Here is a 19,662-nt window from a genome sequence, read left to right as displayed (position 1 = left end):
TAGAATTTCATACTCATAGAGGTAGGCAAAGGCCAAATACAACCTCTAGAAAAAGATATTTCCAAGTTGACTTTATCTTCAAGGAGGCTGCCAAAACTAATTGCCTTCAGGAAAGTGCTAGAAACTTGATTTGGTGGCCAGAAGTTCCATTGTGCTTCATCAGCGTGGGCCACGTTCAGCATTTGCACCATTTCGTTTCATGTAAAAACCACTTTGTTTTATTACTGTGCATCTGTTTTCAATGTTGAACTGATTTTGCTTCATTTTGTGCGTTTTTTTTTGTTTTTATTTTTCTCCCTTTACCATTCCCCCTTTAAAGTCGATCTATGTACCACACGCCTTGGCATTCAAGAGATCATACTCGTCAAAGGTAGTGTCTCCATTCCCACAACTGGCCATTGTTGCATTGCATGTCCCCCTGTACATTAACCCATTGAATCCATAGCTCTGCACCACATGTGCACTAACATCAACACTGACTGTGCATGCCTAAGATGGTATCAGACATGGGCAGCAAATTCTTTGTAGAGGATGTCTCCCAAAAATGCATTAAGCTCCGAAATGTCTGGTTGGAATGCATGCCTTTATCAGTGCACCACTGTAAAGTGATGTGGATGATCTGTGAGCTTCAGAGCAAATTGGTCTTCAAGGCACTTGTATAGGTTTGCATATTCTACTTTTTTAATACTTCACATGTGAGTTCAAATGAATCATCACACTTTAATCAGCAGCTTTCAGAATGGCCAAGTTGGCTCAAATCTTAGTGAAATTCTGTATCAAGGTAAAATAAAAGCAGAAGTTGCTGCTTTCTGAAATTCTTACTGTCTTGTCTTTGCAGTCACAACAGTGTTATGTAGGATAGAAAGGTCATGTGTTCTGTCACTTTACCTTCTAATTTAAGTACCATTGTGGATTTGTGTGTTAAGAAAGAATAAAGTGTGAGCTTTTTAAGCTTTAACAGTAGTGTTTGCCAGTGACCTACCTGAGGGATTTTTAATTAAGCTGTGATCCTACCTTAAACTCTGTTCACTGAGAACCATCAACAGAGGTAGACTGGCCCATGTGGCAGTACAGTAACTAGATTAAGCAAATTTCAGGGTGGTCTGAAATAACATTCTGTTCTTGAGGTTCACTGTCCACAGAGGAGATACATTTCCAGAAGTGGAAGATGCACGTTTACAACAGTCTCTTAAAGCTTAAATACATGTACATGAGAAAAGAGGCTTTTTCCTCACTGTAGTTTACTTAGTGCAGTCATCAAGTTTTTTTGACCCTCTTAAAGCTCTTTGAGAGAAAGCCTTTCTAGGCTATGATATATCCAGTTAGTGTATCTGGAAAGATCATAAACCAAATTTCAGTAATATTAGAAAGGCATGTTCTGAAACTAGTTTCACTGACAGAAGAGGAAATACCCTTCTATTTCTATAAACATTGTTTTTCCCCTTTTGAATGGCTTCTGGTGGTGCAATATTCTCCATTAGTTTCTAGTAATTTCTTAGCTTACACTGCTGTAACTTTTCATGTAGACAAGCCTTTACCCTCTTGTAAAATCAAATCAAGGGGAGCTCTGTCAAGATGAACCCTCTATATGGTACTCATTGATTTATCTAAATCCGTTTGGCTAAATTTATTGAGAAATGAAAATTGCTGAGAATAAAAACCACTTTGATCTTTGGGAAGGGGTTTCATATAGCAGGGAAGGCAGGGATGGGATGTCATATAAAATCACAGCTTTGCAGCTGGCTTAAATGCTTCTTCACTCCTGATTTGATCCTGAAATTGTTGCTCACTGCACTGTGAACACCTTTGCCTACAGAAGCTTGACTTTTGACACAGCCATGGCAAAGACAGAACACCTCCCTTCTGAGATTTTTTGGAAGAGAAAGTGGTCATCCCTGCCCCCATATCTCTGAGCATGTCACTAAGATCTGCTGCTGTTTTTCCTTCCTTCAGAGGGCCTACACAGAAGAGGAGCTGAACGCCAAGCTGACGCGGCGAGTACAGAAAGCTGCCCGCAGACAAGCCAAGCAAGAGGAGCTAAAGAGGCTGCACAGAGCTCAGGTAGTGTCTCTCAAACCTCTTGTCGTGGCTTTACACAGATAACTCTGTAAAGCACCCTGATCCTGACATTCCTGTAAATGTATCAGAACGCAATCCTCTCTTTCTACAAGAGTGCTCCTGCTCCTTCTTTCAAATTTCGTGTCGTGCCACAGAGAATTGAAGGTTGGCTGAAACCTATCATGAGAGTTTCACAGTGAGAAAAATCATGCCCATAGCATCTTTGTAGCTGGACATGGATGAACCATCATGCACTTAATGGAATGGTGATAACTCAGATAATACCTGATAGAGCTGCACCTGTTCATTGCTTTGCTAGGTTAGACTGGTTGTTGATCTGTTATAAAATTAACCTTTAATTACAAGAGAATCTGCTGAAAAACTGTTAACATCATCTACAGGTGATGGGATTTGTCAGGAACTCAGCTGACTGAATAGCATCACCTTTCACTTGGGTGTTCAGCAAGGTGATAGGAGTGGCAGCAAGTGACTGAATATCAAGGTGTTTGCAGATTTAAGAGTTAAGATACACCAGGGTGAGGAGGATGACAGCAGAATCTGTGATGCTTGCTGTTGAAGAAGGATGCTGTTGAATACAAATACTTGTTTTTGAGAAGGCAAATCTGTCCCAAGTCTCTCAGTGCTGGATGTGTGCTGCAGACAGAGCAAGAGAACTGCTTTGGTGAGGTTCTGCTGCTTCTTCTCTGAACAGATTATCCAGCGGCAGTTGGAGCAAGTGGAAGAGAAGCAGAGGCAGCTGGAGGAGAGAGGAGTTGCTGTGGAGAAGGCCCTTCGAGGAGAAGCAGGTATCCATCACAACTTGCTCTGGTTTCCCATGTTTTCTTACCAAATGCTTGTGCAGTAATCTGTAGCTGTTTGGATTTTAGAGGCAATTGGACCAGTATATCCTAGAGACTGAGCCCAGTGTGAATCCTTTCTCCCTGTTCTACTATCTTTTTGAGGCCTTGTTTTTCCTATGTTTCTTTTAATTCTGGGACTTCCCTGTTGGCAGAGACTTAGTTCATTTACCTTTACCTGAGGTGTGGGAGGTAATTCTCCAGCTACTACTAATGGCTGTCTATTTCTGCATATTACTGGATCCTACAGCTAGAAAATGCAGGGGTTTCTCAGCTGCCATTCACACAAAGTTGTCACAGTAAGACAACCTTGTTTGTATGTTAAGGAAATAATTGGGAAACTGTGTGTGCTTTCACTACTGTGTTGGATTATCAAGGTAGTGTCCTTACAAGGGACCATCACAGAACATCTTCCTCACTGCACAGCCCAGCACACTGGCTGCTTCTGACAAAGTTGTGCAGAGCAGAAATGCACATGTGTACTGAAAGGTATCCATGTCAAGCTGTTAAAACAAATGTTGTGTGTACTTGAAACTAAATTAAATGAGTATCATCTGATCTGGCAAGCATATGAGTGGAGGAGTACCTGGTTCAGATAATGCTGATAGTAGTATAATGATTTGGGAAAAAAAAAATCCTCAATTTGCAAGGAGTCAAATATCCAACAGGCAAATGCAGTGTGTGTATATGGATTATGTACCTGATCACAAGAGTTCAGAAATGGCAACAGTAGAACATATTTTGGGAAATGTTTGCTTGTTGCTTGAAGAGCCACATCTATGCCTCTGAAGATGGAGCTTGATTAGGCAGTGAGGCTGCACCAGGGAAAAGTCTGTGGTTCCTTCCTGCCAGTTGCTACTCAGCCAGAGTCAGGTATGTCTGGTGCTCCACATGGATGTGCCAAAGAAGCAGGACTGAGTGTTCATCCAAGCAAATAGGTCCTGCAGGTGTCAAGAACAGTCTTGAGGACTTCAATGTGTTTATGATCAGGCTGTCTTTTTTCATTTGTGGGATCAAAAAAATTGGCTTGTGCAAATACCTGTCTTTCAGAGCTGCCTCCTTCCTTATGCTGTGTGTCCCTCTGTAGCCCCACTCTGTTCTCTGGCCTGCCAGTTACTGCACTTACTAAACACACCTCCATTGTTTCTAATGGTTCTTTTTATTTTGCTTCTTTTCATCTGAAAGTCCAAATAATCTTGATTATTGAGCTGCTGAATGACTTTCATGTAAGACATGCCAGCACAAGTGGGAAATCTTAGCAGCTGAGAGAATTCTATTCATGACAGAGTTTTCTCACTGAACAATCATAGGATGCCTAAGACATGTTCAGAGAGGACAGACTATGACCAACAGTAAGAATTACAATTTTATATGGGGGGACTGCAGAATAAACCTTTGGATAAATAGCTTCTCACTCCCAGCTCTCCCAAATGGAAGCAGTCTTAGATGAGCTTGTGTATTTGTGAATTTCCTAAAACTGTGCAATTGTGGGTCCTGCTTTTCAAAAGGGATCTCTTCAGGAAGTCTCTACAGTATGCTTTGCTCTTGCAAAATATTTCTATCAGTGGGTCACATGCTGCAGAAACTTAACTCTGATATAAAGAATTCACCATCCTAAATTCTTCCCCTTATTTCAGGGGATTAGCCAGAATCAAAATTCTGTTGGGGTGGGCAAGAAAAGCATGTTCTAATCTGTTTTGACTGAAACACAAGATTATAAATCCATCCCATGTTTCACCTCTCTGGATCCTCTTGCATGGCCATAAAATCATTTAGGTTGGAAAAGATGACGAGTTCAACAATTAACCCAATGCTGCCAAGCCCACCATTAAACCATGTCCCTAAAATGCCACATCCACATGTCTTTTCAATATCTCCAGGGTGGGGACTCCACCACTGCCTTGGGCAACCTGTTGCAGGGCTTGACAAACCTTTCCATGAAGAAATGTTTCTTCATATCCAAGCTAAGCCTCCCCTGGCACAACCTGAGACCATTTTCTCTTGTTGTGCTCCTTGTTACATGGGAGAAGAGACCAAGCCCCACCTGGCTACAGCCTCCTGTCAGGAAGTTGTAGAGTGCAGTAAGGTTTCCTCTCAGCTGCTTCTTTTCCAGACATTTTACATATGTTTGGAATCAAAATAACTGAATTCCTTCTTTTTGAGATCTGTGGTATCACAGTCCATAAGGTTAATTTCTCCCTGCAATATCCACTAATTATTCAAGAGGGAAGCATCATTTTTCTGTCATCTGCTTTGTGACCTGACAGTGACCACTACATCCAGCAAGGAGCTCTGTGTAAAGGTGTGGAGTCGTGCTCTTGTCTCTGATCAGTCCCTTCCCTAATGAAACCATAAAGACAAAAAGGGAAAAGCAGTGTGTAGAGTAGCGTTGCCACCTTAAAAAAAAATAAATCTTTATAAGGTTATACAAAGAGAAAAAATGGGGAAGCTTGGGAGGTATGTCTGCTGTGCAGTTGCTCTGTTCACATAAATAGAGGATTGCAGTACAGCATCAAAAAATGGCAATTTCAAAGGCAGCAGCCAGTATTAGCTGTTCTTGGACAATATATTAGGCTCTGTAATGAGTGGGATTTTCAGGTTCCTTCCCTGTAGGGAAAGGAGAAAATCACTTGCTGATCAGCATTTAAATAAGGAGTTTTGGGTAATGTTAATAGTAGTTTCTTACTATTTAAAAATCCAAACAGAAGAAACAGAATTCTGTAACTTGCAATGATTCTTTTCTTTTTCTCTTATGGAAAAAGACAGACAAGACCATCTGAACTACTTCTCTAGTTAGTTTATTATCTTGTAGCATATTGCTTCTTAGTCTTCTTTTCTGTCTGTAAAGAATTGCAAATTTTTCTTTTGTAGAGGTCTTCCACTAACTTTATTTCCTCAGATCTCTCATGTCTGGACCACTTTCCATTTTTAGAAAAAAGTATTTTTCAGTTCAACTGGTAAGAACAAAAACCAGTTCTATGGATAAAAATTTATTGACTTAGAATAATTTTGTTTCTACTTTCTATCCATTTTGCATCACCCTTAATATGTTATGGGCAAGTAACTTACACTGAGAAGATTGTCAATAAATTCTTCACAGTGATGACCTGCTGAGAGGTCACAGCTTTAGATCCTAGCAATAGATTCAGGCAGCTCAATATTCTTTCCAGGAGTTTCACACATTATCTGCTAATTTTCAAGGTGGAATATTTATATGGTGATACTTGTTCTTCAGCTAATCAAAATCACAGAGATTTTGGAGGTCACCATCAGCTTTAATTCTGACAAAATAATTGTATCTTCTTGGTTGCCTTCTTGTCTTTTTTAAAATTATCTCAGCCTCAGGCATGGAACAGTTGGTCTTTTATTCTTTCAAAACCTGAATGCTCAATCTAACATTTACTTTCTGATTCAGAAAATCTCACAACCTGTGATTACTTAATTGCCTTATTGTCTTCTCTGTGAGTATCTTTGAAAATCTCAGCCTTTGATAGTTGCATTCATAGCAAGAATGAATGATTAGGAGGCTGAGCTCTCTTTCAAGTGGCAGTGTAAGCTCTGTGTTCAGGGGCAGGTTTGTCATACACAGGTGGTCTAAGCTCCTGTCATTCCTTGTTTTCCTTCCCCTCCCTGCCCCCTTCCTATTGCATCATGGTATTTCACTACAGTGGTAAAGCAGGATCTGTCTCAATGAAGAATTGTCTCAGTTTTCTGTGGTGTCCCAAGAGACATCTTGAATGAGTTAATTAATGTAATACAATATTACTAATGCAATAGTAGTTTGTATTATAGTGCATTCGCCTGTTTGGACATGCTAATGACTTGAATTTCCTCTGTGAATTTTTCTTTTTTTCAATCGTTAACTTAAAAATATGTGAAATCAGAAATTTCCAGACTTTTCTTTTATTCCCTCTAGCATAAACCTTGATAGTCATTTTTAAGACCTTGGAAAACATCTACTGTCAGATCAATCCTGAAAAGTTTAAGAGCCACCACTTTACAACAAATGGATCATATGCAGTGAGAAATATTGCTCTCAATACTTCCATCTGTCTGCTCCCAACAAAATGTTCCACAGTGCTAGACTTGTACTGCCCCTGTCTCTGGCAGCTGTGGAAATGCACATCTCTGTCCTGAAAACTGCTGTGCAGTTCTTCCCTGGCACAGAGACTGCATCAGCAGGAGCACACAACCCCATCTTCCTACGCCTGGGTGTTTGCCATTCGTGTTGGGGCTCAGTCAGTGCCTCTCACCTGTGTGCCATCCACCATCCTCCACTCATTCACCTCCAAAAAATCAACCCTTACACCTTTCCTGCAGCTGTCCTAAGAAATTACACAGTTTCCTTCTGACATATTGCTCAGCTCCAAAGCAACAGGATTAATTCTGCTTTTCTCAGCAAGAACAGGAGAGACATCAGTGACAGGTGCTGCTGCAAACACAAATAGGTGAAGTGTCTCTGTGTAACCTTCTTGATTTTTCCCCTTGGAAGTCCTTGCCTGCCTGCTGGAAGTTTTCTCTTCATCTTCCCAATATATATGTTTGTGATATATTTGTGTGTGTGTGTACATATATGTCTATATACAGAGAAAGAGAATAGTGTTTGTATAAATATGTGTGTGTGCCCACGTGTATAGCTGCCTGTCTCTTTGTTTGCCCATTTTTTGTTTCTGTGTCTTTCCCATATATAGCTTTGATTGTATGGGGCTAGGGTGGGTATCTGACTCAATAACTCTGTCTTCACCAATTCCTTGTTGTAGACTATTGGGGAGAGTCTTATTACAGTGACCTCATCGACTTGCATCTGGGTGGTATGTATGGCTGAACCTGCTGCTGACACTAACCCTGCTGACACTCCTCCCCACCCTCCCTTCACCTACTTCTCCCATCCTTGGCTCACAAACGAGAAGAAACAGCCCTTGCACATGACTGATGATAGCAGAACCCCTTTTCCAGCTCAGGAGCAGGAGATCCTGGCATGTTCCACAAACCATGTGTAAGGCTCCCTCTTCTGTTTTTCACAGTGCTGATTTTTTTCTAAATTTGCTTACTGTTTTCATTCCAGCCACCTTCCCTGCTAGCAGTAGAAGGTCATTCTGGTTTTTTACTTCTCCTTTGTAAATTCCATCTCCATCACAGATGTTTTCTTTAGGAAAGTATTTTAAGGGGACAGCAAGAGCAAACAGCACTGTCAAGGATTAGTCATGCTATTGCCTCTGTCTTGCCCTTCCGAGGCTTGTTTTTTCTTCCAAAAAATCCAGAGTGTGATGTTGATCTAACAAAACAGAAATGCTCCCTCAAGGGACTTTGAAAACACTTGCAGATGACAGTTATGTCTTCTTTCTTGTTTTGTCTTACTGTAAGGTTAGAAGAGAAGCTGCTGTTAAGAGTTCCAGTCATTTTTGCTGGAATCCAGTTTGCATCATTACACAGATATTAAGTTCCTTGCTGTGCTATTGCTTTAATATCCCATTTAGTGCTAAACACACATTACAGTGTTTAGTTTTCATTTTCACTTAAGAATCTGGTCATCACTCTATACCATGGTTCTGCCCTTGCTTTAATTGTTACTTCCTTAGTCCCTTAGTAGGTGATTAACTTTTGGGTTGCAAATGACATTTTATTAGCATTTGCCTATCTTGAAAATTAAAATTTCCCTTGCTAGTCTAACCACCCAAAATCTATTCTTAGGAAGTGAACATGACTGTTTGTCAGCAGATACGAGAGAAAGCAAACTCTGCTCAGTTGCCTTGTTATCTGAGGGTCTTATTTAGTTTATCTTTCAGAGTAGAAAGTTGCTTGATATAAGCTGTGTTTTTTTGAGGGACTGTATTGCAGACCAGCTCTGCAGAGGGAAAGATCCACACACTCTAGGCCTGATCCAAGACACATCCCTGGAAGTCTTCCCTGGTTTCATTGTGTTGTGTATTTGATCCTCCAAACATAATCTTGCCTGGGTTTTTAAGAGCCTTTTTTTTCCTGCTCCATGGAGGCTGTCCCACATAGTATCCATCTGTACCTACCTGTTGTGAATTACTCAATAGCCTTTTATTGAAGAACATCCACCTGAGTTCAGAATATCCACCCAAGTGCAAGTTTCAGAATGGAAAGCTTTCCTCCTGAGTAATCTATTTTGTTGCCCAGTTCCCCTGTGCTAATTTTGATGTGATAGTCCTCTGCTAGCCCTGTGCTTCATTCACTGTTCAGTCCCTCTGGCATTCTTTCCTGGGCTATCTCCTGCAGAGAGACTTTGAAACCCTCTTCCTGGTTTTATCCACCAGGGCTGGCCCATTCTCATATGTGCATAGAGTAGGAGCTGTAAAAGGGTTGATGCTGAGTTACACTTAACAGACCCTTCTCCCTGTTTAATGCTATCTCCACTACACCTCTCCCTCCTCCTGCCTCTGCTCCTAATGCCCCTTTAGAGACAGCAATCCCATCAAAATCACTTGTAGTGGCTTTAAGAAAAGCAAAATCATCTTCACTTAAAGGGACACTGTCACTTTAAAAAAAATGTGCTGTGCTGCAGAAAATGTTAATTGGAAATGGAATTTACTGTTTATCTCTTTGCGTGTTTGCTTTTCTGTTCCTCAGAGTGTTCATTTTTGAACAGGCTGCTTTTATTTATATGGTGACTCAGTCACATGGGCTTCCAACACTCAGAGGAAATTTTCATGGATATTTTAAAAACAGTTGATACGTCTTAAAACTCTCTCAAATTCCTGCTCATCTCAAAAACACTGTTTCCAAACTAAATTTAAAAAACACTTTACTTGGCAGTATCCCTTTAAATGCAGTGAGCCAGTATAGCCTGGAGTATGTGGCTTTATAGTATTATTTTGTTGCCTCTGTAATTTGCTTTATATTTGCTTTTGGGCCTGCCAGAACACTTCTGCCAGAAGGGATACATTGCTCTGGTGATACTTGTCAGCTCAAGTGGCAGATACAGAGCTCATCTCCAAGATTAACATGTCTGTGCAGGATGCTGCATCTGAGTGGAGTGCTGTTAAAATCCCTGGAGGTTCTGCTGAGCACTGCAGGCAGCTTGGATGCTGCACAGTTAATTATTATATCTGCAACCCCTGTCTCTGAGGCATGGCCGTGGCTCTGGTCATGCTGTCATAGAATATTAACAAAAATTGCAAAGCACTTTGGAAAGTTATCTGCAAACTGGTAATATTTACAGCTTCTGCAAGGGGGGTGATAACTTCTGACATCCTGGTCAACTTCCAGTGTGTAGGATTATAGATTGCTATCTCAGCTAGCTCCGTTGCTCTGCTCAGATGTCATATTCCTCTCTTCCTGTTCTGAAATGTTTTGTACTGTTGCTGTAACACAGATGTTTCATTTCATGCTCCAGATGGTCACATTTCAATTCTGAGTAATTATTCCTGTGTGTATATTGTGTGCGTGGTGTGGTTAAAAGAACATTACAAAGGTTGCAAAAGCAACTGAAATTAAGTCTTTATATTATATTGATATATCAAGGGATTTATAACCTTCAGATCCACCACAGAGAGCTGTCTCATGTCATTATGGAATAATGGGTTGCAACACTAGGTTGTCATCTTCTGGGTCCTTATGGAGAGGAAATGGGACACAATCAGTAGATTTTATACATGTTTGTTGGCAGCAGTGGAATAGTGAGACTTGAAAATATGGATTCTGAGCCAGGCAGTGGAGGGGTGCCCTGGCCTGGTGGATATATACTCTTTGTCCTTTTGTTCCCTCTTTTGAGACAGTCCTTGTCCTGATCCTGTTTTACTTCATCCAGAGCTCCTTACCCCACTTCCCATTTTCGTTCTCAGGCATTTAATTTTAATCCTGCCTTCTTGACCAAGAAATCCTAGCATTCTACCCTTCAGACCTCCTATTCCTCTCCACTAGCTACTCCTGGTCTTGTCTTCCCACTGACAAAGTCTCCACAGAACAAATCCCAGCCTTTGGACTTCTTCCAAAATTTTTGGGCTCTGCTGCCTCTTTTGCCCAGCATTATTTGTCTGTAAATTTTAGGTCCTGCCTTCTTCTCAGATCTTCTCCTTTTATTCCTTGCCCTTTTTTCCCCCTCTCCTTTTTCCATTCTCCATGAGTCACCTTGCCTCCTTAGTCCCAGCCTCAATTCCTCCTAACCCACCAGCTCCTTGTGTGTCTCTGGAAAGTACCTCCATGGTTTCCTCAGCCTTCAAGTGAGCAGCTTCCTTTTCCTGGCACCCAGCAGGGAATCATTAAACAAACAGCCACACACACCCATCTTGCTTTTTTCTTGGCTGGAATATGCCAAGGGAGGCAAGAAGGATGCAGGGAAGAGAGCTGGTATGTTTGATAGTGTCTGTTTTCTTGACAAGAGCCTTATGCAGCTTCATCTTTTTTAAACTTATTTAAACCATTTGAATTTGCTATGTCCTTTGAAGTCTTGCAGGTCTAACTCTGCAAGGCTGGAGTCTGATATATTCAAGTGGGATCAGTCCTATTTCTTGTGATTGGCGAACACAGCTCTTGTGGAAGGGGAGTGGAGTTGCAAGATAAACATTGTTTTCAGAGTCTGCAGCTGTTTTTGACCCTGAAGTGAATCGGTGACTTGTTTTCTTTGCTGTAAATTTTGTGCAGGAAGCAACACTTGATAAGCAGAACTTGTTAAGTACCAGTACTTGTTTTAGGCAATTGCTATTCACCTGCTTCTTTCTGCACACAAAAACAACAGTCTTGGGAGACAGGGTCAGTGCAGGATTGTATTCATTCTGAGTGCTTTATCAAGTGCCTCAAGGTTGAGTGGAAGCAGAAGATTTCTGTGGAGTCACTTGTGTGTGTGTTCTGTTCCAACCATTGCTTTCCTCATTTTTTTTCCTTCCCTTTCCTGCCTTTCCCTCACCCCCTTCTGCTGGGTAAATAAGTGGTTCAGTTCTCATGACAATCCAGTGCTCTGTGAGTTTTCCCCAGGTTTCTTCTCGTGATTGTACTGTAAAGGATATTGAGTTTGACCCAGATTTAATAAAGTGTGACGTGCTTGCAGGACATTTGTCAAAATCCTCGTTCTCAGCCTGCAGTTCTGTGCATGCTGTTCTCCAAGGGTTGGCTTTCTGTATCCTTGATTTTTAACAATGCTGCTGTTGAGAAACTTCACCAAATAATCGAGTTAGAATGCTTTGTTTTTCAGTACTTGGATTTCTGACCATAACCTGATTTTTTTTTAAGGGTGGAAAAGAGGACATTTACTGTGATCAGTGCTCTTTGGCTTACCGATCTCTTTTGGAGTGATCCATATTTTAAGCACTGATTTAAAATCAGAGCTTTTAGTATTCCTGGTAAATAAGAGATGAAGTTTATTGGTAGAATAAATTTCTCAAGTGTCATGCTTTTAGCTTGTGAAGGTGAGTGCCACAGAACTGAGATGGGCCTCAGAGCTGGATTTCCTGTCCATTGTTGCTGTTTTCCAAACCACCACGATTAGTCAACAATGTAAAAATCTAAGTCTTTGGATGCAAAGCTCACAAAGGATGTGATCCCACTTGGTCTGTGGTGCATCTGTTCAAGTAAATTTAACTTGCAACAGCTCACCACTTCTCAGTAATCATCACAGCTCTCATATCAAAAAGCAGGGGCAAATAGTGAAGAGGATCAGTGTGAGCTGTAGCTTGGGAGTGATGGAGTCTGCCACCCCAAATTTTGTGCAGTGCTTTCTTTATCCTGATCATTAATTTTGACCACTGTGCTTCTGATTGTGAAGAAGTGTTATGGAGCTAGAGAGGAAAAGGACAAAAGCAGTCTGAAGAATTGCTCTTTAATCAACAGGTAAATAAAGATTAGAAAATAATGCAACAGTTCAATGTAGCTTCTGTAGCAAAGAACAGTGTACAGGAAAAATGAAGGTATATTTTCATAGTGGCTATACAATTTCTGGTCCGTGTTTTGAAGAGACTTTGAAGCTGTGGTGTTTATTCTTGACCTGGCTCTTGGTTTCTACCACTGTAGCAAAATCTGCCATCTCTCAAAAGTACTGTGACAAACAAGGTCATTGTTGTGGCTTTTTTACACAGAAGCAAGGTAATTCCAGTCACTTTATTGATGGGATGTGTCTGGTGGGCAAAGCAGAGCTTCTGCCTCTCGAGAATGTTCAGTGTGCTCAGGAACTGGGGCACACTCATTTCCTGCCTCCAAACCATGCTCTGGCTTGCCAGCAGCTTGTACTGCTGAGCTCTGCTGCCAAGGCTTTTCACAAAAAAAAACCAAAAAACACTTGGCTTGTGGCACTGAAAGGAGCAACTCGTGACTAATACAGTCTGTTGGCAGCTTTATCCTTCTGGTCAAAAAAATGGTAACTTTCTGTCCAGAGGCTATAGCCACACCTTGAACTTGCTGGCAGCTCAGAAGGAACCTAAGAAGGGAATGCTCACAGAAATGATTTTTCTCTTGCCTCTCAGCTCCTTCCAAACAAACTGCTTCAGCAGATGTTGCTGCTGCCATTTGCTCTTTCCATGTTGTGGGTGAAGACCTGTGTCAGTATATTTTTGGTGGTGAAGGAGACTTAAACAGAAAGGAGGGGTGTTGGTTTGTTGAGGTTTGTTTAATTTGCACAACAAATGGGTTTTTCACTATCTGACCCTGGCTCCAGATCAAGAAAAATTCTCTGCAGTGATGATCCTATTTATAATTTAATGAGTCTAAGAAGTGATGATTTATCTTCTCTAAACAATGCAATAGTAATAGTAATAATTACTGTAGGAATAGTAATGGCTTCTGGAGCAATAAGCCATTAAATAAGCTTTAGAGAACCACAGGAAGTAAGTTTTCAGGTTGCACTTTGCTCTTGCTGTTAAAGACCTCCAGTACATAAGGAAGACTTTTTAAAGCCTTGCTAATCATCCTGCTTTGAACAGAAATTGTTTCCAAAGTAATTGCATTGATCATGACCTGTATTCACGGATGTAATTAACTGTAATTTACATCTAGAGTATCTGGAAAGGATCTTAATTGCAAAGGTTATGTTTATTATCCTACTGAAAAAACATGTTGACTTTTCTAGTAGCAAGACTAGTGTAGACACCATGGACTTTGTCACTTGATTCAAGGACAACTTTTCTTTAGACAAGAGTGGGAAGATAACTAAAGAGCAAGGGAGGAAAATACAGTTGTGGGGAGCAAGCTCTGTATTAGTCAGGTGCTGTGTGATCCCTGGGGCTTTTTACTGGAGACCAAAGATGGTCTTTCCATGGATGGACACTCTCCTAGTGTCTTCTCGCTTGCTTACTGATAACAAAAGTTAGTAGTTTGTGGTCATTTCACAATGAAATGAATCATGTTTTCACATACTGGGTATTTATTTTCAGCTCAAATATGGGAAACTGGAAGTTCCTCACCAAGTCTCTATGTCCATGGCTTGAAATGTATCAAATCCTCCAGCCCCAGTTCTGAATGAAAAGTCAAACCCTGAGAGAAGTGAATTTTTCTATACACTTAAATCTCCATCTCCCTGATCACCCTTAAAATAGGGGTTAGACCAAGTTAGAGTGTTAAAGCTTTTAGCTGAAAGAATTAATTTTTAATAAGATGGGAAATAAAAAATATTTAACAAATATCATACAGTAAATGCTGTGCTTTGTGTGCAAGCATATTCTTCACTGTGCCTTTGTGGTTTGGGGTTTTTCTTGTTTGTTTTGCTTTTGTAACCTGCTCTGTGAAATGGTGGTTATAGGGAAAAAGCCTTAGTATTTTTCTATTTTAAATGAAGATGTTGGAAAATTCAGAACAGCTGTAATTCATGTTCTGCTACTTGATCTCAACTCTTGTTGGTACAATGCTTTATTTGTAACTGTCCTATGGCCAGCTGTGACACCTTTTTTCCTAATGTTGCCCCTTCCTGCTTCCAGTACAGAGGTTTCTTCTTCTGGGGAAGCTGTGCTGCTCAGTCACGAGCTCTGAAGCTGGTGTGCTCTCCCTCTTGCTCCAGTGTGTCCTCCATGTGCTGCTCTAGTTCTGTGATGGTCCCTTCTAAAGCCTTCCCACTTCACTGGTACTCTAATTTTGTAGAACTCTCTCTGAACCACCAAGATCAAACACTGCTGACTTCTCCAAAATGAGTGTTATTCCTACCATACTGTTGTTGTGGAGTTGATGCCTTTTCTCAACACAGAAATGCCTCCTCTTTATAAATGCTGTTGTGCCCTGAGATCAGTAAGTGTTCCATTCTGGTAGCTCTGACGTTTCAGAGTTCATCATCTCCCTGGTGCATGTTCTCCTGTAACTATTAGTGATACTGGTTACTGCCTGCTATTTATATCTCTAATGTTAAGTACCACTGAAAAGCAAATTCTTGGTGTTAAAACAGCTGAACCTTTTGAGAGATGAGAAATGTTTGTCTTTCACTGGCTGATGGAAAAGATGATAAAGATTCAGTAAGTCACCAATACGAACAGTACTTGTAAGCTTTAGAATGCTTTGTGTTATGAGAACACCAAGGGAGAGCTTTAAATTTATTGTTTTAACTCTGCAAAGTCCTCAGTTGGTCACTGTCCCTGCAGAGCCTGATGTGAATCACTTTATCCATGTAAAAGCCTTTTCCCCCCCTAAGCACAACAATCCAGGGGAGTACATGTGTACTCACCACACTTGACACAGCAGATCCTGGCACACTGGTTCCATGGTAATCAGATTCTCCCTGTGATGTTCCCTGTCTGAAAACATTCTGTTCCATTACCAAAGACACTTTTACCATCAGTGGATGCTGCCACGGTGATAAGAGCATGGTTCTGATAGAGCTTCAGGTAGGGTGGCTGCTTGCAGGTGGTGTCTTATGCATGCAGGAGAGACTTACTGTAACCCTGCTTGAAATCTGACCTTGACCAGCAGAAGTGAAATATAAGTCTCTACTCGTCCTGACATCTGGGTCACAAACCTTTCAAAGACCTTGCACGGGAAAACTGTACATTAGGAAAAGTGCAGTAACAGTAACCTCCTGCCTGGTATTTGTACAGCTCAGTAAGAGTTCACCAGCACCTCAGTCTACCTCTTACCTGTTATCTGTGCTTATCAGGGACATTATTCATCTGTAGACTGTATCCCTTGTTTCTGCTTCTCCATTTCTTGTATTTTTTCTTTTCTTTTCTTCTTGTGTTTCCTTCCTTTCTCACTCTTACGCTTTTTGTCCTTTGCTTGTCTTTTATTTCACCCCTTTCCTCCTCTTCCGTTCCACTTCCAACTTCCTCTTCCTCTCCTGCCTCTTCCTCTTCCTCGTTTGGTCCTATTGAAGTTGAGCCCAATGCCGGGACACCACGTCGTAGACCTCTCTCCTTCTGCCCTTGCTGTGCCCATGAAGGTAACGTAACCTCACACACCCCTGTCCTCCTGCCCACAGCTGGGTTGTCATAGCAGCACTAGCCAGCTAGTGACCACAGCCCTTTTCTTGCTGTGTCCCCAAACCAGCCTTGTGTGTAGCTAGCTGGTAACCAGCTTTTCTGAGCCTGTGGCAAGCTGTTAAAGGTACAGTATCCCTTTTGCTAGTCCCAGCTGTGCAAGAGAAGGTGCAGTGACTGGGAGGGGCAATGGGCAGCAGCTGTGGGACCAGAAGTGTCACACTCAAAAGTTTCTGTTTTCATTCGGTAAGGGATGGAAATCTGTTTCCTTAATAAATAATGGCCTTTTAATTAGCATATAGGGATTAAAGGAATACTGTGTCTTTATAAGGACTGATTTGAAAAACATCCTTCAACTTTAAAAACCGACAGACCTTAAGTTAGACAAGCTTTCCTTCATCTGTCTTGCTGAGTGCATTCTTTAACTATCCCAAATGAAGTTTGCTGTAGAGTTTACATTGCCAAGGCATGGGGAAGGGGTTGTTTTATGTGTGTTCATGGTGTAATTTTGCTAACCACTTACCCGCTTTCCATGGTGCTCCCTCACATCAGTTGTCAGTGCTCCCTTTCCAATCCTCCCATTATTCCTGTACTCATTGGCTGTTTCAAAATACTTACTTCTTTCATAGGTCAGTAGCGTTGTGTTTTTGGCTTTTTTCTTAGAGGCATTTGTTTTCTCTACATCCTGGCATCGGAAAGGAAGGGGAGACTTCCCAGTGTTTTCATGGCGCCACAGCACTGGACATCTGCATGCACAGTCTCCCTTTCCTGTGCCACGTGGGCATATTGTGCAGAGATGCTCAGAAAGGAATGCTTGGAACTGAGCAACACACTGGGATCAGAGCTGGGGGCTCTTAGGGTGGTACAGCCGAGTCTGGTATTCCCCCAGGGGCTGGTATGGCACAGGCAGGTGAAAGGCAGCCCAAGCTGCAGCTTACTAGGGGTTGTAGGCTCTCCCTTGTGTAACTGCAGGGCAGCACTTCTCTGGCATACTGGGGGTGAGGCAGGGCATGGGTCTGAGTTAAGTGGCCATTAATGTATTTATGATGTGTCTGTGTCGTAGAGTTTGAATAGGAAGGTTGCTGCTTGATTATTTTAGCATTAGATGGACTGTTTGAGAGCTTTTGTTCTTGATGTAGAATGTGTGCATCCATAATAACAAGCAGAAACAGGGATGGTAGTTGCTTTGGGATGCTAGGTCACGTGCAGCAGTCCAAAAGTGCTGTTGAGCTTGATTTGAGGCCTTGCTCCTGCTTCTACTTCCACATAGGCAGGAATGTTGCCACTGGCCTTGATGGGGTCTGATGTGAATCACAGCTTAGAGAATGCAGGTGGTTCAGTGTGGAATAAGTGGCCCAGACCAAGAGCTTGCCAGGAGGAGCCTCCTTGGTAAGTTCTTGTGTTTGCTAAATATCAACAGAAGGCTTTGGGAACAGCATTCTGCATTTATTCCACATGACTCCTGACAGGCACAGCAGTTACCAGTAGACTATTGAGTATGTTTAGGAGTTTCATCCTAAAATAAAAGGACCAGCTAAGAGTTCTGTACCAGGTGGTCAAGGCCTAAGGTTTCTTTATTCCTGTTTCATAATAGCAAATGTGTCTGGAGGTTCCTTTTCTTTCTAGCTCTGCTATGCAGTACAGTAGAAGAAGTTTCTGTGGTCACTGTGCAGGGGGATCTTCAAGATGAATAGATGTGTGGGGCTAGGAGGAGCAGTCAGAAAAGATTTACTTAACTGTTGAAAACAGAGGAGATAAAATGTAACTTTTGGCTAGTAAAAGAAAAGCTTGAGGAGATGGAATTGAAGAAAATGAAGGTAAAACACATGGAGTGGCAACTGAATCTTTTCTGATGAGCATACGTTTAAGTAGCTGGCATGCACATCTATAAAATTCTCCTAAGGAAAGGAAAAGTTGAATACTCATAGGAATTTGGGCTTCCTGCAGTAAAAGTGAGGAAGAAACAAGTAATCACAAGAATATCAGAAACAAAACAAAAAAAAGTAGGCTCCAAAGAGAAGAAAATCCTTTTGGAGGTGACTTCCACTCCACTGAGTGCTGTAGGCAAAGTGAACGGACCCGGCTTGGGAGTGCTCTGGCAGCATCTTGCTCGGCTTTCTTTGCACATTTTGCCCTATTGTTGTTTTTGCAGTTTGGGCTTGTAAGGATTGCAGGGTATTACCTGAAAATTTACCAGGTTTCTTTCTTGGCAGGCATGGGTAAGAAGGATGACCCCAGGCTGATGCAGGAGTGGTTCAAGCTGGTGCAGGAGAAGAATGCCTTGGTTCGCTACGAGTCTGAACTGATGATATTGTGAGTGAATGTGGAAAAAATGGGGATTTTGTCATAAGTAGTAGTGGAAAATCTGTCAGTATTGTCTTCCCTGTAAGGCCAGGAGTTTGGCAGCCTCTTAGGCTGAGATAGGAATCCAGCTACATTTTAGAGAAGTGATAGAAGAAGGGATAATAGTGGTAAGGAATTAAAGTTCCAGTTATTTGTGCACATGCAGAAGTACAGCTATGTGAGCCCTTCTCCTGCTATTCTTGTATAAAGCATATCCTGTTTATTGCAAGTGTTTTCAAGCTGTGCAGAAATAACGTGGGACTCGTGGTTTTGGTAGTGTCTTTTAAGCACAGCCAAATGCATTTAATTCAGTCACCTTTGCCATGTGGCCCTCTTCTCTGCTTGTAGTGACACCCCAGTGCCTCTCATGTGGGCTCAGATGGTAAAGATGTTTTCCTGTTAATGAAACTGGATATTTTTTTTTTTCAGTTCCCATTGTGCAAATTCACTGAAATTAATTTGGAGTGTGTCAGCTCAGCTAAGCAATGTGGAAGGTGATGGCCTTAGAAGCAGAAAAGTCTTAATGTGGTATTTGCAATGGTCTGACATGTCCTTAAGCAATAAATACTTGGTTAATAAGTAACTTGGGTTTTTGAGAGGGAAGTAGCAGGGGATAAGTAAAGGCATTGCAGATCTATTTGCTCTTTGACTCCACTCTATATTTAGTTTGCTCCACTTTTGGCATTGCACTTCTAGCTGAAGGCAAAGAACCTCAAATGCTAAAAGCGCAATGAAATCTTTTAAAATGCAGTTCTATATCTTAAGTTACTTAAGACTTGTTCTAAACAAGATTGGTAAAATGCAAGCAGATATCTAGAGAGGGAGCAGAAACTGAGAATGAACATGAAGCAATGTATGCAGTATTTTAATACATCTGGAACTTGGATTTCTGCTCTTTTCCTTTCAGTGCTCGGGAGCTAGAACTGGAAGACAGGCAGAGTCGACTGCAGCAGGAGCTCCGTGAGAGGATGGCAGTAGAAGGTGAGAGCAAAAGGGAGTATTTCATGGATTGCATGTATTTCTAGCCCTGTGTATGCTGAGAATTTTTGGTATCTCTG

At 41.5% G+C, this 19,662-nt stretch overlaps 1 protein-coding gene across 25 annotated transcripts in view; it reads left to right on the top strand.

Moving 5' to 3' along the window:
- MICAL3 (microtubule associated monooxygenase, calponin and LIM domain containing 3) overlaps positions 1-19,662 on the top strand; it is a 165,062-nt gene that overhangs the window by 140,531 nt on the left and 4,869 nt on the right. For 18 of the 25 annotated variants that reach the window (XM_079304036.1, XM_079304039.1, XM_079304037.1 and 15 more), the window contains 7 exons: positions 320-370; positions 1,954-2,061; positions 2,771-2,864; positions 7,676-7,726; positions 16,159-16,224; positions 18,475-18,574; positions 19,512-19,585. In XM_079304036.1, the coding sequence (XP_079160162.1) occupies positions 320-370; positions 1,954-2,061; positions 2,771-2,864; positions 7,676-7,726; positions 16,159-16,224; positions 18,475-18,574; positions 19,512-19,585 (544 nt within the window). The remainder of the gene's footprint in view (positions 1-319; positions 371-1,953; positions 2,062-2,770; positions 2,865-7,675; positions 7,727-16,158; positions 16,225-18,474; positions 18,575-19,511; positions 19,586-19,662) is intronic. The other 7 variants (XM_079304028.1, XM_079304040.1, XM_079304042.1 and 4 more) reach the window with 4 other exon arrangements.

This window comes from Erithacus rubecula, assembly GCF_903797595.1.
Source record: "Erithacus rubecula genome assembly, chromosome: 4".
Classification (NCBI taxonomy): Eukaryota; Metazoa; Chordata; class Aves; order Passeriformes; family Muscicapidae; genus Erithacus; species Erithacus rubecula.
This window is presented reverse-complemented; position numbering and strand designations above follow the sequence as displayed.